We start from the raw sequence: 26652 nt of genomic DNA on the forward strand, positions 1-26652 counted from the left end.
TGAGCACAGCAATCATGGCTGATTGAAATATGTTGTGTAAGTTACCCTGGTCATATGTGACTGAGAAACGTCTCAGTGTCTGCAGCTTAAATGGAGCCATAGAAAATAGATGGCTCCTCTGTCTCTCTAAACTGTTTTCGAAGAGTTGATGGAACACTGGGGCAGCTGCCAGGTGCGCTGTCTGATGTAAGAAAAGCCGGTCCTCTGATGCCAGCATGTTTTGACTCTTTGAAACAGAGCCCACTAGGATCACTGTGGGGCCAAGCAACATGGAAATCATTGTTGGCGAGAGCATCGTGCTTCCCTGCCAGATAGCCCACGACCCGGCTCTGGATGTGTCCTTCTCCTGGGCATTCAACGGGCAGCTTGTGGACTTTGATCGGGATGGCGATCACTTCGAGAGAGTAGGCGGGGTGAGTCACACACTGGTGGACTGAGCTATATTTGTTTATGACCACAGAATTAGTGAGCTTCTATGTAATGCAGCATTTTTGACATTGACATTTCTTTTGTTTCTAATGCTCTCTATGATGAAGTAATTTGCTGAATAGACAGAATTGTCATAGTACTGGTAGTTTTACTGAAAGTTAAATAAGCCAGTTGCCACAGATTCATAACTGCACATTGTGTGAATTTTAGTGTGGGCTTATATAAATGAGCATTTTAATCCTACCATAAAGGGGACATTATGACTGACTGAAAACTGCTTCCACTGCATAAAACCTAATAGCAAATTTCCCTTTTTTTTGGAATGAGCTTCAAGCTGACGCATTTGAAATAGTAATAAAGAATGGCTCATAGATGTAAGCTGCTCATTTATTTTGTTTTATTACCTTTTTTCCTGTTTATCCGAGTCTGCTGCTCATTAGTAGAATAGCTGAAGGTTTGTAGTGCAGGGTGGGTCCTCTCCTCCAGAGGTTCTACATTTAAACACACAAGACTCACTGTGCAAAATGAGTTACCGTTCTGTGAGCTTCTCAACAGAGTGATCTCAATGCAGTGCAACTGGGAAAGGCCCTCATATCAATTAAAACTCTTTTTCTCTCTCACACACACACACACACACACATCCAACCTCCCTCATTTCCCCCCTCGGGGAGAACATTTCTTATCATTACTCTGTGCTGTAATTGAATTTGCATACCTATTTATGTAACTCATGCCCTGAAATAATTTACTAATGAGTTGGCTGGTGGTAACCAAGGGCAAGGCTGGATTGGCAGGTTTGAAATCGGCACACAGAGATAAGCGATAAGAAACAGGCTCTTTGTCGGACATATGTTCTTTTTCACAGAAACTGACTCGCTTTTTTGTTCGTACATTGTCTCTGGCAAATGTTTTTTTTAAAAATCAGTGTTTGATAAATGTATTATTCATCCAAGGTCCATTGAAGGATACATACTGCAAACAAGACTGTGTGTAGAGCCTAGGCAGATAAAGTCGAGTCACTGCTTGTTGAACATATCCCCAATAGTGGTCATGTAAAGTTCAGGCTCCCGCTTGCTTATAAATGGCAATTATAGATGACTTTGACATGTGCAGACGTGCGTAATGAGTTGCCATTTTCACAGATTCGGTGTCTTCTGCTCGGAGAGAGATTAACAGGCTTCTGATGAATTCATTAGCATAATTAAAGCGGATCTGCCCCATAACTCCCTGCTTTCAGGGGCGGAGTGGAGAGGGGTGGGATGAGGGAGCGCAAGTGCGAGCAGAGAGATGATTTAACCATTGATTCCCTGCGAAGGATTACTGGTGGCCAGCATATAGGCAGAGCCCCACGCCCCTGGCTTATTTTAGCTGGGGAACTGGCCTCTGGTGTGGCCGTCTATGCGCCTCGGCTTTCTCATGGCCCCTGGAGGCCTCTTCCAGATCTCCGTGCCTTCATGCGCAATTGGAGCCCAGCTGAAGCATGCTCACAGCAGCCATGGCCCTGCAAAGCCTGACGGGATCTGGCACCCCAGCACTGTCTCTAACCTGGATTACGCCTCAGTTGAGTCTAGGACTGTGCGTGTGTGTGTGTGTGTGTGTGTGTGTGTGGGAGTGCATGCATGTGTGTGAGTGGTGTCGGTGTGTGTGTGTGTGTGTGTGTGTGTGTGTGTGTGTGCGTGTGCGTGTGCATGCGACTCAACTGAGCAGCAGTTCAAAAAGAATCCCCAAGGATAAGACACAATGTGAGGGAAAGTGTGAAGAAAGAAAGAGAGGAGTATGAATATTTCCGAAGCCTGCGGTTTTCTGAGAAGATGTTTCTTTGCAGAAAATTCTCTGTGAAATAAAACTATTTATCTTTTACTTCTTTTTTTTCTTCAAATAAATCATGCATTTATGTGTAAATATATGATGCTCTTGCATCAACCCACTTGAGAAATTGAATCCTGGAAAAACAGAAATTACTGTATTTTCCGGACTATAAGTCGCTCCTGAGTATAAGTCGCATTAGTCAAAAAATGCGTCATGAACAGGAAAAAAACATATATAAGTTGCACCAGACTATAAGTCGCATTTATTTAGAAATGTATTTCACAAAATCCAAAACCAAAAACAGAGACTATGTAACTGGATTATTGAGGCCAAAAAGATTAATGTTAATGAAGATGAAGGAGTGAAGGCAGCCAAGAGGAGGGCAGGAAGGTCATTGCAAAGCAAAAGATTCACTGAAAGAAAATACCATGTTACACCAAAATGTAGGCTATCTAAAATGTGGAGAATACAATGCAATCAAGCATTTTGGGCGATGTGGAGTCACAGGCTGGCAGCAGATTAAATGCTCACAAGAGAGAAAAAGATGCAGTTTTAGACGTGACTGAAGCAAGCCAGGCGATAGGCCTATAGGCCCGACGGTAATTGTAAAGCAATTTACAAAAGATTCACTGAACAAAAATGCTGATATGATACATGAAAATTTTGCTAAAAATGTGGAGAATGCAATGCAATCAAGCATTTTTGGGCGATGTGGAGTCACAAGCTGGCAGCAGATTAAATGATCACGATAGAGAAAAAGACGGTTTTAAAAGGACGTGACCGAAGCTGAGGCAAGCCAGGCAATAGGCATATAGGCCCGACGGTAATTGTAAAGCAATTTACAAAAGATTCACTGAACAAAAATGATTATATATGGTACATGAAAATTTAGCTAAAAATGTGGAGAATGCAATGCAATCAAGCATTTTGGACGATGTGGAGAGACAAGCCGGCAGCAGATTAAATGCTCGAGAGAAAAATATGCGGTTTTAAAAGGACGTGCAGACCGAAGCTGCAGCAAGCAGGTGATATTTAGAAATTTATTTCACAAAATCCAAGACTAAGAACAAACAGACTATGTAACTGAACACATTGAGGCCAAAAATATTGAGAATTCTACAGGGAATCTTGAAGATGAAGGAGTGAATAGTGGCAAGAGGCAAGCCGAAGGCTGCTGACAAGTGCCCGACGCTATTGTAAAGCAATTTACAAAAGATTCACTGAACAAAAATGCTGATGTGGTACATGAAATTTTAGCTAAAAATGTGGAGAATGCAATGCAATCAAGCATTTTGGACGATATAGCGTATTGGCACAAGCTGGAAGCAGAACAAATGCTCGCCGAGAGAGCGAGAGAAAAAAAGATGTGCATTTAAAACCAGGGCCTAAATTTCAGCGCAGGATTGCGCATAAATTATTACTAAGTATTGAGCATACTAATAAAAGTCCCGCAACGCTAGCCATCCTAATGCGAGAAATTCCCACACATTTTACAGCGCTGTCTGACCTTAATCTAATAATGGAGCGGCCTGAAAGCGGACCAACTCTGACTTCAATTGAACCCCATGCAGAGACACACACACGCGCGCGCAGGACCACTTTAAGGGTGCCTCTCTCTCTTTGCTCTCTCTCTCTCTCAGCAGGATTTGTCACCGCTAAAGTCAAATTATTATAGCCTATTACGTGCTTCTACATCAACCGCTATCGACAGGAAAGGAAAACAAACGTTTAGCGATCAGGAACCGCAAACACAGAAGCATGATATAACGCGAGAGGACATGGATGTGTTCTCCATTTGAGGAACGTTATAATCGATTGCAGACGTGAACAGACAGCTACAGACACGGAGCGCATAGTAGGCCTACTTTCACTTTCTGTGCGTATTCACGTGAAAGATAATTAGTAGCAAAACAGCGATCAAATATCACATGGCAGTGAGTTTTGTTTTCAAATGTTTTCATGCATGTCCAGATAATGGGTGAGGAATGTTTAGGGGACAGACTATCGTGAATCCTGAATTTATGGCTGGGCAAAGCACAGCACCTTTATTTGGACCATGGCTTGTAGCCTATTCGAGTCAGCTATAGGCCTTCATTTCTTGCATTTTACTGTGAGACATAGGCCTATACTTTTCGTTTGGAGCAGCATACCGGTAGGCTATCAATAAGGTAATAAGATAAGGCATCCGCTTTCATTCATTCATTCATTCATGGAACGTGTGCTGTGCTGCAAGGGAAACCTTATTCCGTATAGCCAAAGAGGTCTAAGATAGCCTAAATTTAGTTATTTTTTAAATTATGCATGATTTACTTTTTTTATAAAATGTGTAGGCTGATGCCTGGCAGCAACAATTGTGTTTAAATGTAGGTTAACCTGGGGCTGTGTGCTACTGGTAGCTTGAGAGCAATGTGTTGGAGACTCATGGTGTAGGACAATGACTTCGTTGGCAACAATATTAAACCAACCAACAATATAAATTATTAAGAAGAGCTATTTTATGAGTTAAATTGAAACAAAATTATACTGGCTTTTATTTGTCCAAATCTGAGGCCCAGCTATAAATAGAATCCCTGCAGTAATTTGAGGATTTAAGTATGCACGTGTGTTTCACGACTTGTGCATTTGAGAGCGCTCTCTCAAGGCTGTAGACGATAATGTTTCATGTAGGGTTCATGTCAGTTAATATAAATTAACATTTAAAAACATGTTCAATTATATATTTTTTTTCATATATAAGTCGCACCTGACTATAAGTCGCAGGACCAGCCAAACTATGAAAAAAAGTGCGGCTTATAGTCCGGAAAATACGGTAAAGATTTTAATGACTGGTGATTTATGACCCTGTTAGTTTTAAGATAAACAAATAAGGAGCAATGCATTGATACTGATAGAGAGGGAGAGAGATGGAGAGAGAGAGATGGATAGAGAGGGGGGGAGAGATGGAATGAGAAAATGAGAGAAGCACTGTTTCCAGCGGTAGACTCTTTATTAGGCCTATTTGTTTCTTGCACTTGCACTAATGCTCACCTCCATGCGCAGGGTGCTTTATCTGAAACAGTATTTGCCCACACTGTGTGACTGTGTTGCCGCTCTAGCCTAGCGTTTGGGCTCTCATAATCAGGGAATAATTAGGATAGTCTTACCAATTAGAGGATGTGTTTGCACAGTTGCTTCTGGTGTGGCAACAACGGGGGGTGGGTGATATTTGTGGGGGGGGGGGGGGGGTGACAGATCCTGGAGGACAGGCCACTGGATGATTTGTTGAAGTTGTCTGTGTCCATTCTCCTTCCTGTCTAGCTCCGTCACCGGAGTCATTCTGTGTCGGCGTGTGAGTGGGTTTGGGGCTTGTGCAATGTCTCACTGGAGCCTCAATGCCGTGGGTCTCAGCATGGCAGGGGCTGATGTCTCCCAGCATTCATAGCTCTGTGCTCGGCTCACAAGGCCAGAGAATCAACACTTTTGTTTTCGTCGTGTCCCTGGCTTAGCCTCATTAGTTTCTGCTCCCCGAGAATGTTTCCTAGCAAGCTGCAATTAGCCAAAATCAAAAAGCCACGTTGCTCCATCGTCAACCTGTGGTCATGGCTGTGTTTTGTGCATTTCCTTTTTACAGTCTATTGCAGGGGATCTAATGATTCGAAACATCCAGTTGAACCACGGCGGCAAGTACGTCTGCCTTATTGATACTGACGTGGAGCATATGTCAGCGGATGCCATACTGATCGTTAAAGGTAAGAAATTCATCTTTATTAAGCCTTAAGCCAGTTAGCTTTTTTTTACCCACAATCCATTTCAGTTCCACCATTTATTTGTTGGGAAAAGTGTTGTCCTGCTGCTGCACACCCAGTGGTATTGAATGGAATGCTTATAGGATTGGATTCCAGCTATCTCATGGTTCCGTAATAGAGGCACATAGTAGAAGGTTCATATTATGATTCCATTAATTATTAATAGCCTCCATCAGCCTGTGAAATAGAATATGAAGTGAATTTCTAAAATTGCCTGTACAACCGCAGAGGCAATTACACATACAGGCAGATGTAGCCCAATGTGTGGACATGGCATGTACAGATCTAATCAACTCTGTATAAATAAAGTATGTATGTGTGTCTGGTGGTATGTGTATGTATGTGTGTACAGGTGTCTGGTGACCCACATAAACCCTATATGACAGATGGACTTGGCAACTCGCGTGTAATTAATCATATAATGTAGCCTAGTCGTGCAAACAGTATTCCAAGAAAAAAACAAAATATTTTTTGGAAGACCAATGTTGGGCCGGCGCATGAGCAGCAGATGCTGATTGGTGGTGACAGCGGCGGCGGTTGCGGTGTGCGGCGGTTGATCTACATTGGTATTCCTGGGCTGCGGCCGTCATCGTGTGTGTCCCAGGTGCTTTGGAGAGAAGCTGTTTATCACACAGAACAGCTCTAATTGGCTCATTTACACACTGCAAGCTGAACGCAGGCACACGCGTGCGTGTGGCCCCACAGAAATGTATATGAGCAGAGCAGAGCAGAGCAGAGGAGTGGAGAGGAGTGGAGAGGAGAGGAGCGGCCGGGAGATCTGGAGCTGAGAGATGCAGGCGCAGGAAAACAAAACATGGAGGCATTCTCGGAACCTGAGACGTGGAGGCAGAGCGCAGGATGGGGGGAGGTGCACCTGCCGTTATTCACAGAGAAGCCATCGCATCGCGGGGGGAGGGGGGGGGGGGAGTGGGGGTTCCACTCCGTAACCTTTGATGAACCTGCCGTGCACTGTTTGCATTCATGTGACCCTCCCTCACCCTGCAAGCCAGCAGTGCAGCGAGCTGAATCAGGAGAGAAGCAATGCTTCACTAACTGCAGGTGCTGCGCTTAGAGTGTGTGTGTGTGTGTGTGTGTGTGTGTGTGTGTGTGTGTGTGTGTGTGTGTGTGTGTCTGTGTGTGTCTGTGTGTGTGTGTCTGTGTCTCTTTGTGTGTGTGTGTGTCTTTGTGTGTGTGTGTAATGTATACTGTGTGTCTGTGTGTGTAATGTATACTACTCTGTGTGTGTGTGTGTGTGTGTGTGTGTGTGTGTGAGAGAGAGAGAGAGAGAGAGAGAGAGATTGTGTGTGGTTGCTGTGTGTGTGACAGTAGGTTCATATGTGTGTGTGTGTGTGTGTGTGTTGTGAAGTGGGTGGATGCTGTGGTGGTCGGAGGCTTTAATAACCAGGCTCCTGTATCTGTGTGCTTGCCAGGCCCCCCTGGGCCCCCGGAGACGGTGCTGGTGGAGGAGATCACAGACAGCACGGCGCAGCTCTCCTGGACACCCGGCCGGGACAACGGCAGCCCCATCACAGGCTACGTGGTCCAGGCCCGCACCCCCTTCACCGTGGGCTGGCAGGCAGTGGACACAGGTAACATGGGCTGCCAACCACAGGACTGCCCCAAGGGGCAGGGAAATAGATTTGACAGATTTATGCTGAAACTGACCTGACATTGCAGGAATATTTGATGTAAACTATAGTTTAAGTTAGATTGTAATTAAATGAAATTTGTAATAATAACATAGTACTACAATCCATTTTGTTTTGTTACAACTCATTTTGTGCTTGTGTGTATGCGCCTGTGTGTGTGTGTGTGTGTGTGTGTGTGTGTGTGTGTGTATGTGTCTACTAGTCCCAGAAGTCATCAATGGAAACACACTGACTGCCACAGTGGTGGGCCTGAACGCCTGGGTGGAGTATGAGTTTCGAGTGGTGGCCAGTAATAGCGTTGGGATGGGAGAGCCCAGTCCACCGTCCCTAAAGACACGGACCGAGGATGCTAGTGAGTGTCTCTTAACACACACACACACACACACACACACACACTCACTTACACACACACACACACAAACACACACACCAAAAAGTACACTCACTCATGCTCGGATGACTACACACACCCCTGACATTCACCGCTTTTTGAAGCGGTTGCTGATTTGACAGATTAAATATGATGGATCATTTAGTTTGGAGAGGCAAATGCACACATGCGGATGCACACGAGTGCTCCACAAATCTGTAGCGGCGGCGTCTTGCATCGCGCAAAGAGCCGTCAAGCAAAATGGTGTGCATGGATATTATGCTTAACAGAGAGTAGCTTATTTATTCATTGTGACATTTGGCATTTTTGAAAGACAACATTCTCTTTAATAAATAATAAATAACTAAAATGGACTGCCGATGAGTTCTGTGAAGAGGGAGATTGGGTGAGTGAGTAACTGAGATAGGATGAGGGGGGTCGGGGGTGGGGGGGTCGGGGGGCTTTTAAACATAAAATGAATTTATAAAGCTGTGTCAGGGAGGGGAATATATTGGCCAGTGGTTGAGCCTGTTTAAGTGAATGGCGCTGTAATTGAGCTCTTGTGGATTTTTTTCTCCCCCTCTCTCCACCCTGCAGTCCCGGATACAGCTCCCACTGATGTCGGAGGCGGGGGCGGCACAAAATCGGAATTAGTTATAACATGGGAGGTAAGTCATTTGTCAGCTTTTTACTGTTCGTGCCACAGCCCGATAATGGCTTTGCTTAATTGTCCAGAATCGAATGAAGCAATTTTATGATCTCTAGTAGAGCGAAACCCCCCCCATCTCCCAGGCACCCCCCCCCCCCCCACACACACACACACACACACACACACACACATCCCACACCGCATTTCTCTGTGTCATGGCCTCAAGGCTTCCTTTCACCCCTCTTAGCAGCAGGTAGGGGGTACTAAGCTGACGTCATGCATGTGGCCAAGGCACTGAGGGCCACGTATACAGACGACCTCACTCTTTTCTCCGTAGTGTCATTATTTGCTTATTTGTTTGTTTTTTAAATGAAAGCCTCAGTGAGGTTATTGAAGGCAATAAAGAGCCACTCTCTCGAGATGGTTATTAGAGAGTGTGTTTATTTATCGCCCGGGAATGTGTTTTAAATTGCATTCGGGGGATAGTGGTCTGCATTCTTGCTTCAGACTCGTAGATTTTCTCTCTCCTCAAATGGCGCCCTTAGTCTGTCCGTGTTTGTCTTTGAATTCATCTCCTCGTTGCTTGGCCAGGCCATGTTTGTCTTCCCCCACTGACCCAAAGTAGCCCAGATTTTTTTTAGCCATGGAGCCGTTTCCTGCATTTGAGCAACATCTGGCAGGCGCGCGGCAGTTGTGCGTGGCCAGTATTAATTCCAAATGAATATAAAGTGGGCTTTAAAGGAGAGCAGATAGGGCTGAGTGATCAAGGCCAGTCTCCCCCCCCCCCCCCCCCGCTCTGCTCCCTGGTGGTACTGAGCCGCCTGCATATGTCTCCAGACACACACGCCAGCCTATTTCCCAGGTCCCCAGAGAGAGGACACTTTGGATGCTATCGGAGCCTATAGGGGCTTTGATGATGGCTGTTCAGTCTCGGTGGAGTGTCCTTTTTTCTTTCTTTCTTTTTTTCCTCTTCCATCTTTTTGGCCAGCACGTCTCTCTCTCTCTCTCTCTATCGCTCTCTTTTGCTTTTTTTCTCTTTTTCTGATACTGTGTCCTGTCTCTCTCTCTCTCTCTCTCTCTCAGGGGCGTAGCCAGGATTGTTTTATAGGGGGGGCCAGCTGGGTCCAGACTTTTTATTAGGGTGGCACTTGGGAATCAAAACTACTATTTAAAAACTACTCAAAAAGTTTTGAAGATTAGGATAGCCTATTTTAATAATGGTAATAAATTGTGTAAAGCCAACACTGATACACAGGTCAGTTTGTTGTCCACTCCAAATCATTTTCCATAAGCCAATGCTATAAAAAAGTACATTATGATAATGCACCTTACTTAATCAGTCTTATTCAAATGATGTTAAAGAACAATAATAAATACTACAAATATTGTATTCAGATATTTAATCTTATACTGATGGCCAAACTATATTTCTTTCTGATATCCACTCTAAGTACTTGGCTGTAAGTAACATGGCTCTGAATTAAGAAATTTACCCTTAGAACCCTAGACTGAAATAAATGCCATTTTTATTTAGTAATGAAAAATGCCCTTTCTGCGCTCCATATCTGTGACACGCACTGATCTGACCTGACTGAACCCGAGTTTGCGTGTTCTGTGTGTACACTCATGATGATTCTAAAACAACTTTTTACTGCATTGTCATGAACAAAGTGAAGGCAAAAAGGTGTTTTTTTGTCGAATAAATTGGGGTGCAATGTGAGTCTCGAATTGGATGCCATGCAGGAATTTGCTGGGATCTCAAAACCGCATTATGAACATACTTTGCCATAGAGAAACACATGATAGCGTTGGATTATGAACATGCCTTGCCACTACAACACACAAAAACGTGGGGTAAGTGGAGCTATATGAAGTTATTATTTTGATGTCATTTCGTCTGTTTTATAACCCAGAAGGAAGTATCAAATGATAGCTCTGTATCTCCTCTTTCATCTGACTGATATCTATCCGATCACGGGTTCGTGAATAGGGCCTAATTCAAACGATAGTTGGTTTTTGTACATGATGTTATTTTGCAGTCACGTTGTCTGTTTTTATAGCCCAGAAGCATCTATATACTTGGTACCAATAGATAGCCCTGTCTCTCCTCTTTCTTCTGAAATGCTTGCCATATCTATGCGATCACGGGTTCGCGAGTAATTCAAACGAGAGTAGCCTAATGGGTGCGCAGGTAAACTATGAATCAATTTGATTTAATTTCATGATTTTTTTTTTGTTTTCATACTTGATCGCACAGGCAAGAGTTTAGTCTCGTTGGAAAGCCCAACTTCTGCTGTCACGCAATTAAAGTTTCATCTCGCTGCGATGAACAGTTCTGGAGCAATGTAACAAAGAACTCAGGCAAAGCAGCCTCTGCCTGACCAGCTATGGCAAGAACAACACGCAGTCAGCAAATTATGTTTTTTATATAAAGTAGCCTAGCCTAGGCCCCATTAGCCTACTTTTATTGGAGCCATGATATGTGCCTAATATGCTTGCATTTCACCCGAATTTTATCGAAATATTTTTGTAACAGCGTTACCGCAGGCATCCGATTATTTCTGATCAGCCCCACACGTCAATGTCAGAGCCTACCTAAGGACAGCCCAACGCAGCTTACTTGGCTATGATTCGTGACACATTCTAACATCTTATTAGCATTAATGTTCCAACTCATCATCAACTCATGTTGTTACTGCATGAGGTTAAGTAGTAGTCAGTGTTTTTAACAGATGACTTGAATTGTCCCGCTGCTGCTGCACTAGGCCTAGCCTATCACGATTTGATCACAACCGTGGGCTACACTTCCTGACTGGGCCAATGGTCGTAGATAGAGTGCAGTAATTGGTTCAGTCCCTGCTTTGCAAAGTGTTGGCAAAGTGCCGTCGAAAACGGCAGCAATTATTTTTTTCTTTTTTACTTTTCACTGAACGGAGCTGGGGGGGCCAGCAGGGTGGCCAAGCTTTGACCAGTGGTGGCCGTGGCCCCCCCTGGCCACCACGTAGCTCCGCCCCTGCTCTCTCTCTCTCTCTCTCTCTCTCTCTCTCTCTCTCTCTGATAGTGTGATAGTGTGTGTGTGTCGTGTGTGTGTGTCGGTGGATGCGGGGCAGTCTGTGTCTCTGTCTCTATGTGTTTTAATATCACTATAGTTTTGTGCTTCACTCTCAGCCTGTGCCCGAGGAACTCCAAAATGGCGAGGGCTTCGGTTACATCATCGCCCTGCGGCCGGCCGGATCCGTCACCTGGACGCGCGCTGTCGTCTCCACGCCGGGCCTGGCCAAGTACGTCCTGCGCAACGACACCATCCCGCCGTTTGCGCCGTTCGACGTGAAGGTGGGCGCCTTCAACAAGCGCGGGGAAGGGCCCTTCAGCTCTGTGGCCACTGTGTTCTCAGCTGAGGAAGGTAAGGAGGAGAATGACAAAGCAGCCTGTAGGAAACCTGTCTGATCTCTTCATACATCTCCCACAGAAGCACTCACACACACACACACACACACACACACACACTCGCATGGAAACACACCGACAGACACACACTCAGGCGTGACCTTGAATAATAATGATAAAGTAAGTTGGTTCAGCCAGTTTTCTACCCCCCCCCCCCCTTCCTTTCCTAAGCTATGAATGTCAACCTGATATTAGTTATTGCAGCGGTAGCTTACAGGAAATCCTGCCAGGCACTTACAGCACTATAAGTGAGCTATGATGTTAATTGAATTTGCGGTGCAGATTCTCCTTCTGTCTTGTCACTCACAGATCCCATTAAACTCGGGGAGGAGATAGGGGCGTGGGGAGGTGTGTGTGTGTGTGTGTGTGTGTGTGTGTGTGTGTGTGTGTGTGTGTATGTGTTGGGGGGGGGGGGGGCTGTTGATGGAATTTGATGGAATGGGAATCCCCCCCCACCTCCTCTGTGTGTGTTTGTGTTTGCTGCAGTGCCGAGCCTGGCTCCAGTGAGAACCAGGGGCCGGAGTGTGTCGGCATCTGAGATTGAAGTGGTTTGGGAACCGCTGCGCTCCATCCCTGAGAGGGTGCTGGGTTACGAGGTATGGCCCTGAGCTCTCTCTCTCTCTCTCTCTCTCTCTCTCTCTCTCTCTCTCTCTCTCTCTCTCTCTTCCTTCTATCTCTCTCTCTTCCTCCTCCCCCTCATCCTCCTCCTCCATCTCCATGTCCAGCTGTCCTTTGTGGCCGAGTACACATCCCTCCTTTCATATTTGTGTTGGGGTCCGGCACGAATCGTGTGCTTAATTGGCCGTTGTGTGTTTGGCTACGCCGGCCTGTTGTCCTGGTGCTCTCAAAGTGTCACCGGGAGCATTCGTGTGAGGCAGGCGGCGCCGCTTCCATTTAGCCGCTGTCAGTTTCAGATGGCCCCTACCAGCCTCACCTCCCCCCCCCACACACACACACCCAACACCCCCCCCCCACCACCCATCAGCACCACCTCTCTGTTCTCCTCCTCTGAAAGCATCCCTTTTTAAAGATGCAAAAACAGCCGCGCAGCGTCTTCTTCACCCAGCGCCCCCTTCCTTCTCTCTGCCCAAGGCACAGAAAAAACCCACGGTTGCCATGGTGCTGGGTATATTGTGCAAGAGAAGAAGACCATCATGTCACTGATGAGCGCTTTTTTTTAAAGGTCTGAAGAAAAAAGGGGAAAAAAAGTCAGTCTTTGTGAATGCATATCTGGCTGCAGATGGTTCAGTGGTCAGAATCCAAAATGTTCCAGTCATTCACTGATGGATTGTTGCTCTGATTTTTTATTCAGAGATTGATTGGTGCATAGATTCATCCTCACACATCCTTAGACTTGCTGTTGGTTTTGTAAATGTAATCTAACCCCAATGCAGCAGCTAAGCAAATTGAGGCCCATGGGTACAGTGTATATTTTCCTCTCTAATTATTTATTGACTTAACGCCATATACAAACATTAATACCGCATGCGTCCTAGGGCGGATATTGGATTTTTACCCTCATTAAACATCTCTTAGCCCACAGATAGATCGTGTTAATTGAAAATTAGCATTGTGAAATTCTATTAAACATACATAATTGGGATAATGTAATTAGTTAGCAATTAGTGAGGTTTGTCATTGTCAGGGTCATTAGCGTGTGCAAGGGGGAAAAATGTCAGCTGAGACGATGCTCCACTGTAATACAGCAAATGTCAATGACACATGCACCTCGTCATAACTGCCTTGCTGCAATGTAATTACAGCGTTTAGTCATATCCGTGGCTAAGGCCATGACGGAGTGTTTATTAGCCACAAGGATTTATCTAAAATCTGAAATGTTGGGATTTTTACAAATATGGTAAACAAATGGGTCTTTTATATAAGCGGTTTTCTGAAAGTGCTAATGGAATCATCTACTGAATGGACACAGAGAAAGCTGCTGTTAAAAGGAAGTGGCAAAGTGTATTTCACATCACACCTGAGTCTGTCTTTAGATTAGGTACAATTTTTATTGGGTCCTCTAGCACTTTGGCAAGCATGGCTTCAACTCAATTCCCGTCAATGTATTGGTGCAACAACAACAACAAGTATAAGTAAGTATAAGTAAGTATATATACTCTTTTGATCCCGTGAGGGAAATTTGGTCTCTGCATTTATCCCAATCCGTGAATTAGTGAAACACACTGCACACAGTGAACACACAGTGAGGTGAAGCACACACTAATCCCGGCGCAGTGAGCTGCCTGCAACAACAGCGGTGCTCGGGGAGCAGTGAGGGGTTAGGTGCTTTGCTCAAGGGCACTTTAGCCATGGCCTAACTGGTCAGGGTTCGAACCGGCAACCCTCCGGTTACAAGTCCGAAATGCTAACCAGTAGGCCACGGCTGCCCGACAAAAACAAACAACAACAAAAAAACCTAAATAGAAAACCTGACGTTCTCATTCCCTGCGGCCATCAGGTGGTGTACTGGGAGGATGACACCAAACCAGACACAGTGGGCAAGGTGAGGATATCCGCCAACTACACAGCGGTGAACATCAGCGGCCTGCGGGGAAGCACCCAGTACTACCTGGCGGTCAGCGCCTTCAACACGGCCGGCACCGGATTCCAGTCCCAGCCCATCAACGCCACCACCAAGAAACCCCGTGAGTATCTCCGGCACCTGCCAAAACATGCACCACACTCTGACCAGCTATCTGTGGAGAGCCCCTTCAGGATGATACAGGATAGCTTCAGGATAATACGTCTCAGAGTACACATGAGGTGAAGATGTTGATGGAGTCTGTATTGTTTGTCCTCTAAGAATGTGTAAAATACAGAGGCCAATCAGAAACAAGATCAAGGCCCATGGTGGAGTAGATTTTCCTTACTTTGCAGTGCATGTACAATGTCCTTAGTTTGACTAATGTCAAATACATTACTCTCCCCTCCCACTTTATTGTCTTCCTCTTATCTCTGTGGCTGCCCTTTCACTCTCTCTCTCCCTCTCTCTCTCTTCTGTATCCCTCTGTTATTCTCTCTTTCCCTGTCTTTCTGCATCTCTCCCTATCTCTCTCTCTCTCTTCTGTATCCCTCTGTTATTCTCTCTCTCTGTCTTTCTGCATCTCTCCCTATCTCTCTCTCCCTCTCTCTCTCTCTCTCTCTCTCTCTCTCTGACTCAGCCCCTGGACAGCCTCCACTGAATGTAAAGTGGACTCTTATTGGCTCTCAGCTCACCCTGCATTGGGACCCAGTTACAGCCCTGGAGACCGAGTCCGAGGTCACAGGATACCTTGTGAGTCCAAAGCTCCTCTGTGTGTGTGTTTGTGTGTGTGTGTGTGTGTGTGTGTGTGTGTGTGTTAGGTCCATGCATGGAGAGATGCAGAATATTTGCCATATACTATTTTTACTGTCCAATCGTAGCTATCATTACAGTGATGGAGTGTGAGGTAGCCAGTGGTTATTCCGTGGGGATATTTGCAGAGGTAGTAGACTCAGCGCCGCCGCTGTTGGTCATAACACCCAAGAGTCACGGTGCTTAATGTGTGGAATTAATGCTTTTGCACAGCGGGGGAGATCTCTTAAGGCCTAGAGGGGAGAGACAGTCACAGCCCGATGCAGCAGTCGGAGGGCACCGTGTGTCCTACTCCCCCCTACCTGACACGAATCCAACTGAATGTGTTATCTCCACCAAATCAATCACTTGGGGGGGGGGGGGGGGTTAATGATTTTTTATTTGTGTATTTATGTGTTTGTTTGTTTTATGTCGTCCAGGTTTTGTGCCGCAGACACCGCCACAACGATGTTAACACCATCACCACTGACCAGACCACGGCCGAAATAACCCTGTCAGCCAACGACAACTACGTAATCGAGATACGATCGCTAAGTGAAGGGGGAGTGGGCATGGGGAGCGAGCCAATCCACATCCACAAACTGAGTAAGCTTCCTTAACTTCAAGCATCCTCACCTTTCCTCCACCCACCCTAACCCAAACCCCCAGCCCCCACCCCAGCTCCTATCCCATGCCCCCGTGTCCCACAGTGATAAGCCTTTAATGATGATTCAATCATCCAAATAGCACATTTATTCTGGCCTCGTTGCCTCCCTTTCCATTCATGTGTAATATACTTCGTGCCCATGCAAGAGACCCGACCTTTTTAGAAATTCACGTGCGGTGCAATCCATCTCTGTCAACGGGTTATTATTCCTTGTTGACTGTGGAGCGCCGTGGCATACTGAGCAGCAGCAGACAGTGCCTTCCTCTCAGCCTGGTTAAAATGAAATGCCCTTTTTTCCCTATCGTCGTTAGCTTTTTTCATGCTCTTTTTTCTGTGCTGTGAAGAGATCCAGCTTTCGCATGTGATGTAAGCCTTATCATCTCTGAATCCTTTAATAGCCTTTTCTGTTCAGAGATGCATTAATAATGCAGATGTAGTGAGCGCTGGTGAATCCAGCATTGTGCGTTGATTTACTGTCTGCTGTCAGCAAACCCATCCTGTGGAGCTTTCCTACCTGTCCTTTCTCAAGAAAAGGGCCTGAGTCTGTGTTCTGAACATTTGTGTCCCTATGTCCTTAAAGCGATGGTTCGGAGTAATTTCACCCTAGGGTCCTTTGCACCATGACCTCGGGCCAAACACCCTCCCTGAACCTTTTTTCCCTTGGTCGAACCCTGGTCGAGTAGCGCTGTCAGAAACTAATGACGTTCTGCAGTCGTAATGGAACCAACTTTTATCTCGTAAAGTACCCCACTAATAATGCCCTGAATGGTACAAAACTTCTGCAGTAGTACAACTATGACCTTTAGTCCAATAACGAGGCATTAGAAAGTTTGTAAGTGCACCAGGAGTTTATTTAAATAAGACTTGCCTGATTATCTGCTACTATACAGCTGCGTCGACGTTTCTTCCGTGATTTGGGAAAAGCCCGTAAAAGTCCTGGCAGGAAGCATGCATAAGGATGTAGATCCAGGAATGCACTAATATTTTGTTCGTAGTCCAGTTTGCAACAATTATTAGTTAACACTAAGTTGTAAACACTTCGGAAAAAAATATTAAAAACTGGATATACCAAAAAACGTTGATGTAATCGCTTCCTGCCAGGACTTTTACGGGCTTTTCCCAAGAGCTGTGTCTGTGTGTACTAAAGAGCTGCCTGTGTGTACTAAAGAGCTGTGTCTCTGTGTGTCATCCTGTGTGTCTGTTTCAGGCATGGGTGCGAGGGGCTCGGGAGCAGCTCGGCGTGGCAGTGTGGCCCTCTCCCCTCTCCTCCTCGTGACGCTGTGCTTGGCACTCTCCGCTGCCTCCTGAGGACTGACGCCTCCCCACCGCCACCACTACTCCTCCTCCTTCCTCTGCCTCTTCACCCTTTCTCTCGTCTCTATCCCTCCATCTCCCTCTGGCTCCTTTCATGTCAACTCCCACCATCACTCTCTCCTTTCCGCACACCCACCCCTCCTCCTCCTCTTTTCTCTCCCTCTATCCCCTTCCTGATACTTGTCTTTCTTTCCTGCCGGTGTATCACTTCCTCCGCCCTCATCATCTCATCTTTGCGGTGCGATTATCCGCGTCTGCCTGCCTGTATGCATATTCATGCAAATCACATGGGCGTACATGAAGACACTAGGCACTAGACACAGGTGTGGCGTGTCTCGGCCATGCATAATTAATGACAATGGGGAAAGGTTAACGAACTGGTATGCATAATATTTAACGGCGTGTCAACATCAGATATGTCACCCATCTAAAAGAGAGAAAAAAACACAAACCTCTCAAGACATTTCACTTACAACTAATTACGCTTCAACAGAGAAGTGCTGATGTCTACATTGTCTTCGCCTCTGATCCTTGGAACAAACTAATGCCTTAAAACATTTACATACCAAAGTAGATAACATATAAGGATTTGCATTTCTCTTGTTTGTGTCTCCTTCGTGCTGGTGTACATTCAGCTGCCACAGATAAGATATTTTTGATCAATTCAACTTCCCACTTGAAAGGGATGTTGCTTGCAGAAAGTCCCTTTTAGTAGGCTCCCTCATCAACAGTCATGTATTTAGTGAGAAGAGGTGGCTTTGGTGGGCTAAATATGACATTTACCCATAATTATAGGATGCCGTGTTAAGAATAACACTTTTCAGTTAGGTGACATGTTTTTAGCTAGCTTCCTGAAGTGGGTGAGCGGCCAAGTAGGTGGACAGATTGACAAAGTCTTTATGGTTACAATGGTCACGTGGCATTAGATTAGTTAAAATGATTTAAGGGGGGGAAAAGAGACTATGCCGTGTGTGTGTGTGTATGCATGAGTGTGTGTATGTGTTTTATGTCACAGGAACGAGAAGTAAAAACAGACCTGTGCCTAACATCCTTATTGGCTAATAGACAGCGGTAGAAATAGAGAGCAAAATTCCAGCATGCCCTTTAGAGAGCAACCAGGTCTTGTCTAGCCCGACCCTCTCCACCTCCTGTGCGATGGGACCCACTTGCTGTATTAGTTTTAATTATTCATACTTGGCGCTCTGTGCATGCTGCACAGTTGCTGTGATTGATACTATTTGGGAACAAATCTCTCATCAGGCATGAAGAAAAGGGTACGCTGAGGCGAGATGTCTGGAGAAACGGTGTGTCGTGTTGAACACTCTCTTGTGTGGCCTTGAAAGACCAGTCCAATGGGCTTCGATGGAGCCCTACGCAGAGGGTAGAGTTTGCGTAGAGTTAGTGCCTTCGCAGGGGACTTTTTTTTTTTTGGTCATGATTTATTTGTGAGGGCAAAACATTATCAAATTCTGCCAGACTGCAGTTTTTCAGTGTATGTTTCTGTAAACTGGCGTACAACACGTGCACAAAGGAGTTTTTGCGAGGGACTAAGTGGCTCGATACGAGACTGGAATGAAAATGGTCTCGTCATTAAAGTTGCATGACTCTAATGGCATACCTGACAAATGCAACAGAGGTGAAAGCTTTACAGTGGCAAAAAGGGAGATTAGAGAGGTGAAGTCTTACTTTCACATTCTGCATATTGACTGTCCTTGGTGCCCCATCATAATAAATGTATGGCCTAGTATTCTACATAATGTAGAGGTCTTTAGGCCTTGTAACCCATGAAAGCAGCTTTCTACAGGAGTCCTTTTCCCCTGAAGCTTACATTACTGTATGCTCATCATATCCTTGGGCCATGCAGAACATGTTTGGTGTGTGCTGAAGTCTAACTGATGGAGCTTCTCTCTTGTTTTTTCATGCGATGCGGTGTGTGTGTGTGTGTGTGTGTGTGTGTTGATGGAGTTGCAAAAGCTTCTGTGTGGTGCACGTGGTCAACTGAGTGGCTCGCTTTGCTGTGAGGAATTGTGCCTTTCACTGATCCCAGGACTCTTTGGTCTGACTGTGCTTTGGTGGCCTAACAGGCTACAACTCTCTTGCATTTGAAATTGTTCCTTTCCCCAACCCCCTCTCTCTCTCTGTCTCTCTCTCTCTCTCTCCCCCTCTCCCTCTCTCTCTCACACACACACACACACACAGGCACACACCCACACACGCACACACATAAGCTGAATCAAATCAAAGATGATTTAGAAGTTGAATGAATCAAAAGCACAAGGAAGTCAACCAAGGTGACGCAACGCATCTCTGCCAAGCTAGTTGGACAGGTGTGCAGGGACCTGAAGGCGCATCTACACTGCACTATGCTCATAGTCCCCCCACCACTCCCACCACTACCCCTACCCCTGCCCTATCCGCCTAGCTTGGCTCGTCCTGGGCTTTCAGGAAGGCCAGGCAGTGTTGATTAGGCTGCAGCGGCCAAGTCAATGAGATATTGATTTTCTGCTTCCATTATTGCTGCTGTCACAATGCAGACAGTTGATTGACTGATGCCAATGTTCCTGTTGCACGTCTCAGCGCCAGATTATGGTTTGCCCTCTCTCTCTATCTCATTATCTTGTCCTTTTTCATTCACCACCTTTTCACAGCGCTTTTGTGCTTTACGGAGTAAACTATTTTTTTATTTTGAAAGTCCAAGCCCCCTATGACCTTGGTTTAGCAGAAATGCGGGACTATTTTTTAAAAATTTATTTTAGGGTATCCTCGAATGAATTTTAAGTAGTGGCTGAGAAGGCAAAAGTTTTTGGTTTGTTTCTAACATATTTTTTTAAAGAGTGATGCAGTGCTGTTAAGAGAGCAAATGAGAGTTCAGTAAGAACAAACAGTAGGACGTGTTAAGGCCTGTGTCTATGAAGGTATATTGGGTGCAAAAGTGGCGAGCACATTTAACTGCAGATTTTGCATGTGCACACTAAAGTCATAAATGTGTAACAGTAAAGTTGAAGTTGTACATATTTTTTTTATATCAAAATAGACACAACACAAAATAGGGGCTACGGGTTCACAAATCCTTTTTACAGGTACACAAATCCTATCCTGTGAGTCACAACTTTCAAGAGTCATGCACTCGACACTTTTGCTCCAATCGTTGCAGTGCAGTTGGTGCGAAACACATTTGCACATCCGTGTTTCATAATCTGAGAACATGCACAACATTCGTGCATTTGTAAACCCAAATGTGAACTAATGCATCCGAAGTTGTGCATCTGTGAAATAATTTCTCATTAATAAAATTCTACAGATCGCTTTGATTTTCTTGCACGACTACAAGTCAATTGATACAAGTGCTCGAATCTGCTTCTACGAGTGACGATAATTTTGCTCCTGCCTAGGTGATATAATAGGAGCAAAAAGATTTGTATGTGTGCACGTGGAGCGAATCGATTGAGAAAACAAGGCGGCCGGATCTGGATCCTGGATCGCGCTCAGACTACCATTGCCTGCTCATAAAGTAAGTAACCTCAGCATGTTTCCTTATCAATTAAGGACACACGATTTATAGTTTTTCTTTGCACAAAGCGAGGTAAAAATATTTGTTACGGTGTGCGGTGTTAAGTTTTACGACCTTATTATTCATAATGTCTGCACAGCAAACAATTGCTAACTTGCACTATCCAATAGTCTTCGTGCAAGATACAAGTCAGCTGTTCGAAAATTGCAGAACGATTGTGTCAGATTGTGTGTCCTAATGATTTTGGACGGGCAGTGTTATATTTCTGTACTTATAAACTAGTTATTTATCTAGCGATAGCTAACTAGCTTGATCTGGCACTGGAGGATTTAGCAAGCAGGTAAGCTAAACATAGCCGTCATGATAATGTAAACCAACAAACAAGATAACTTCCTTCATATTATTATCATGTCACTTACCTTATGAGCAGGCAATGGTAGTCTGAGCGCGATCCAGGATCCAGACCCGGCCGCCTTGTTTTCTCGATCGATTCGCTCGACGTGCACACATACAAATCTTTTTGCTCCTATTATATCACCTAGCCAGGAGCAAAAGTATCGTCACTCGTAGAAGCAGATTCGAGTACTTGTATCAATTGACTTGTAGTCGTGCAAGAAAATCAAAGCGATCTGTAGAATTTTATTAATGAGAAATTATTTCACAGATGCACAACTTTGGATGCATTAGTTCACATTTGGGTTTACAAATGCACGAATGTTGTGCATGTTCTCAGATTATGAAACACGGATGTGCAAATGTGTTTCGCACCAACTGCGCTGCAACGATTGGAGCAAAGGTGTCGAGTGCATGACTCTTGAAAGTTGTGACTCACAGGATAGGATTTGTGTACCTGTAAAAAGGATTTGTGAACACGTAGCCCCTATTTTGTGTTAACAAGATTTAAAAAAAATATGTACAACTTCAACTTTACTGTTACACATTTATGACGTTAGTGTGCACATGCAAAATCTGCAGTAAAATGTGCTCGCCACTTTTGCACCCAATATACCTTCATATGTGTCCACCAATCATGTGTTTTGCGCCGACAGCGGCTATTTTCTATACAAATCCTATGAAGTTTGGCGTTCACAGCGCTCAGCGCCCTTGGCGTAAATTGGCGCCATTGCTCAGAGTGCTGAAAGTTGAAATCTGTTCAACAGAACAGCGCTGGGCTCGTCAATGTCACTTCTTTATCGACGACCAATAAACACTTGACTGAAGCACTCTGAAAATGAGGTTGAGGGCGCCGGTGTCAGTGCAAAAAATGTGATTGGTGGACACAGGCCCAGACAGAGCCTCTCATAGGCTGCGGGCTGACCCCTCCTTTCCATTCATATCCTGTACAAAACATGCCATCAACCTGACTTCGCTTAACACGCCTGTGCTACAGTAACTGTTAGGTACTACCAATGCATTCCTCCCCTATGTGCTGTGGGTGTGACCTGATTTTTTGTGTTACTTTTCTCAATGTAATTCGTAAAATGATGGGGTTTCATGTCGTACCTCCATCCTGATCTTGTTTTTAGTAATGTACTATTAGGTATTTGCTTAGTATGTTATCAGCGTTTTGAAAACAAAAAAAGAAGAAATAATTATTCATAAGACGCTGTTTTTTTTTTCTGGACCATATTTAAAAATGACAAGATAATATTCTTTTTTTTTCCCAAATGTAAATAATTAATATCTATATATTTTTGATCTGGCCAGCATAGAGGACATACTGATGTTTTATACTACAACAACAGTTCTGTGATTTTAATACTTCAGTATTAATCAATGATCTCCATGAGATGAATTAACTATGACATTGTGTTTTCATATTGAAAAGTAATTGTTTTTGTCTTGTATACTAAACTTGTGCATGTGGAACATTGTTTGGTGCGTATGTGTTGAGTTTTATAAATCAGTAACTTAATAAAATTGTTAAAAGCAGCCCAAATGTTTATACTGTCATGACTTATTATTGATTATTGACCATGATTCAGTGCTCTGATCTTTGCTTTTGGTCCAAAATGGGAAAAGAAGCATGATCAAGCCTTCTTTGAGTCTGGCGGTTTTTAGGGCCCAACTATTTTTGCGATTACATAATGTATCTCACACAGATGTTACAGGGGAAATGGCAGCCTTAACCGGCTGGAGGATTTATGCTTTGCCACCCATTTCGGATTTAATCGTTTGCTGCTCCTTCACACTGAGCTTCCAGTTAGCATGGGCATTGTAAATCAATTTGACGACTGGCCATAATTTCGGGGGGGGGGGGGGGGGTGATAGAATTACAGATATGTAAGTGCTGCATAATCCACTTTATATTTATTTATTTATTTATTTAATGTGCTCGAGTTAGGGGTGGGGGGGGACAGCTCGGGCTTAATTGGGTCCACAGCAGTTTCCTTATTGTAATTTGATGCAAGATTGCAAAGTTCAATAAGTCTCCGGGAAGCTCTGCTCTGGGGATTCACACATCAATGCTAAGTACAGCTTTTTTAGTCTCTGGGATCTAAGAGGGATTACTTTTTGCCATAACAGTTTGTAGAACAAAGTAGTGTGCCCGGGATGTAATCACTTGCACCCCGCCCGTTTAAGAAGTCAAGAGCGTTTGATAACACCACGCAGATGCAATTCAATCACAACTCACTTGCCTATGATGATTTAATTTAAAAAAAAAAAAAAAAAACTCATGGAAATCAGCATGCACAATTCATCAGCCTTTCAAAATTCATTAGGATGCCAGAGTGTCTCGTCATTACTCTGCTGGTTAATAGCGAGCGTTGCCATTTCCCTGAGTGTCGTCGTGAAGTAATAGATGACCCTAATGAGAGACACGTTTGACCATGAAGCAGCAATAAATGACTCACATCAATTTCACAGGACAAGCCATCGACCATGTACATGCCACTGCTGCTATGCTCCTCATTTAGCTCCAGGTAAAGGCGAGCCTTTCATCCCTTCGGCTGGCCACTCAACATTTAAAAAGTGAATGAATAGCAGCTTATTTGCTATGCATGGGTACCGTTCGGCCAGTTGACAGGTTTGAGTAGACTGGGCACGGCTCTCCGCACTCGTCTTCATCAAGGGCCTGATCTTGTGCTTCTCTAGTGGTGGAAGAGCTAATGAACAACAATCCCGAGTGTGTGCGTATGGACTGGAGGAAGTCCTCCTCGTGCCTGGTTGAGCCTATAGGACTTCTCATGCAGATCACAGTGACCTCTTGAGTTGTCGACAGAGGACAGAGAGGGACTTGAGATCCCCAATAAAACCCTAATCCTGAAATGTGCTGTGTCAGTAAGACAATAGAGAAGTGCTAGCCGAGATGGCATGCAATTTGTGTAATCATCACAGCTGAGCTGACTGTGGCACACAGGGTTCGACCAGCACTTGCAGCACAAGTGACAGCACAGCTTGTTCCGGACCGAGCCCTTTCTCCCCAGTCTCTGCACTATGTAAAATGTCAGACCGTGGCCACAACCTTGATTTTGTTGCACACATTCTGCAGGGCTTTGTTCAGGACGGCCTTGTCCAATCGACAGGGCTTTCAGATGACTCTTTTTTAATGCGGCAGAGCAGCCGAGGAGGATACTGTTGTTGTGCAAGTGAACTTTGTTCGTTTTCAGCCCCTGACATTTGCAGAGGTTTTGGGGGGAGATCTGAGGGGGCCTGTGAACTGAGCCAGTGTCTAGGTTATTATTATTGGCAGGCTGACTCGCGTGCTAATTAGAGCTTTAGCAGAGCTGAGCAATATCCTAATTAAGTATAAATGTCAGGCTCATCAGGAAGTGGACAAAGAATCGTCTGAATGCCAGGCACACTTCTTATTAGTAAACACCATGTCAGAGTGGGTGTCTTCCTCACAAGTAAATGTACACATACACACAGACACACACACATTCTCTCGCTCTCTTTCTCTCTCTCTCTCTCACAAACATATCACACACACACACACACACAGAGACACACAAAGAGAAAGAGGAAGGGACAGGAAATGACGAGGCATACATGTGTAACAGATGTCAAGATGACCAGATTCAATACAATTCAGCCAGAGACAAGCATTACATTTCTTCTTCTTCTACCACATACAGTATCTAAATGCTTTCTCTATATCAAACTTTCTATATGGTGCCAATCATTCTGAATTCACCCAGAAGATGATTAAAGTCATGAGAGCTAAAACATCATTGCACTGCAGCAGGTTTTATGACCCCTATACCGCATTCGTAACACTCCCAGGCAATTAAGTAGGTTTATTTGGACACTATTTTTATATTCTATCTGTGCTTCTGAAACAAGGTACATCCTTAAACTCTGACGGGAACGATCATTTGCCATGATGGGCAACTACACAGAGAGACTGCAAATAGGAGTTTTGCAGAGGTTTGACTGCGACCATCTGAGGACACATCTTGTGAAGTCATAATAGCAGCATTAGCGTTAGCTTAGCAGATCCAGAGCCGGTGAGTCAGAGGTCACTGTGCGCTGGCGTACTTTGCAGGTCAATAGCGATAACTTAATCCTGCGCTAATTTGCTTGGAGTGTGTAGCAGACTGTTGACATCACTCGCTAAGATGCCTGGGAAAAGAAAAGGAGGAAAAAACAAGAAAGTTTTAGTTAGTCAAGCAGTGTCATAAGCCTGAGGGTGCAAGAGCAAACTTGCCCCTCTGTGTATGTGTTCAACAGACTTTGCCTGAGCTTCCATCCAACTCAATTCACATATTTTGAGAACATTTATGAAAATTGGACTAAAAGATATGAGAGTCTGTGTGCAGTTCCATGAGCTGTGTGAGCAAATTAAAAACACTGGACAAGCTCCTGGTCAACGCAGGAGTTGAGAACAGCCGTGGAATCAAAACTGGAGTCGGCAGGGTATTAATACATGCAATAAATACAGTTTTATGTCTACCAGAGTCCACTTCGAAGATTATATGCTCGGGGAGCAGTGAGGGGTTAGGTGCCTTGCTCAAGTGCACTTCAGCCATTCCTACTGGTCGGGGTTCAAACCGGCAACCCTCCGGTTACAAGTCCGAAGTGCTAACCAGTAGGCCACGGCTGCCCCAATAAACAAGTCATAAATGTTTATGACATAACGCTTATACTTCTGTTATAAAAGGAGAATTCCGGTGTGATATTGACCTAAAGTGTATTGAAACATGATACCGAGTGTGAACGTATGTCTCATAGCCCATCTCGGCTTGTCCCCTGCACTCCAAAATCTGGCGCTAGTTAGCCGATGCTACCAACAGCTTTTTCAATCGGCATCGGGCTAGCCATGCAAATAAATCACTGTTTTACACCATTTACGAGGCTCAATGTATCTCCACACTTCATTGGTAGACTTCCGAGGGCCCTGACATTTAAAACGAGACATTGAGAACTTTGAAAAAGCACTGGTAGTTTACTTACAAGACGATTTATGGATTCCAGTTGCTGCTACTGGAAGAACCTGGAATCCATGCATTTCCACTGAATTATTTTTGGAATCTGATTCCTTATCATACCTGTTCATTCTTACTCGTCGCTCGACTTATCGTGACTAAATTCAAGATAGCTGCAAACGCTAAACTTCGTGAAGATACTGTCTGTATAAATCGTCTTGTAAGTAAACTACCAGTGCTTTTTCAAAGTTCTCAATGTCTCGTGTCATTCGGTTTTTGTCATAACAAGTTAGGGTTAAGATTAGGGATAGGTTTAGAATAGAATAGAATAGAATAAATA

The 26652-nt window shown here is 44.6% G+C and overlaps 1 protein-coding gene across 1 annotated transcript in view; it reads left to right on the forward strand.

Annotated features, from left to right (window-relative positions):
* Nucleotides 1-17426, forward strand: part of cntn3b (contactin 3b) — a 50850-nt gene extending 33424 nt beyond the window's left edge. The window contains exons 12-22 of the mRNA XM_076268640.1: nt 238-413; nt 5849-5966; nt 7454-7612; nt 7875-8024; nt 8640-8710; nt 11860-12094; nt 12625-12734; nt 14597-14783; nt 15300-15412; nt 15892-16057; nt 17326-17426. Of these exons, the coding sequence (XP_076124755.1) occupies nt 238-413; nt 5849-5966; nt 7454-7612; nt 7875-8024; nt 8640-8710; nt 11860-12094; nt 12625-12734; nt 14597-14783; nt 15300-15412; nt 15892-16057; nt 17326-17426 (1586 nt within the window). The remainder of the gene's footprint in view (nt 1-237; nt 414-5848; nt 5967-7453; nt 7613-7874; nt 8025-8639; nt 8711-11859; nt 12095-12624; nt 12735-14596; nt 14784-15299; nt 15413-15891; nt 16058-17325) is intronic.
* The last annotated feature ends 9226 nt before the right edge of the window (nt 17427-26652 follow it).

The sequence above is a fragment of the Alosa pseudoharengus genome, unplaced genomic scaffold (genome assembly GCF_046254945.1).
Source record: "Alosa pseudoharengus isolate Yale_2024_CS ecotype anadromous, Long Island Sound unplaced genomic scaffold, YU_APseudo_1.1 YU_APseudo_1.1_scf_5, whole genome shotgun sequence".
Taxonomy (NCBI): Eukaryota; Metazoa; Chordata; class Actinopteri; order Clupeiformes; family Clupeidae; genus Alosa; species Alosa pseudoharengus.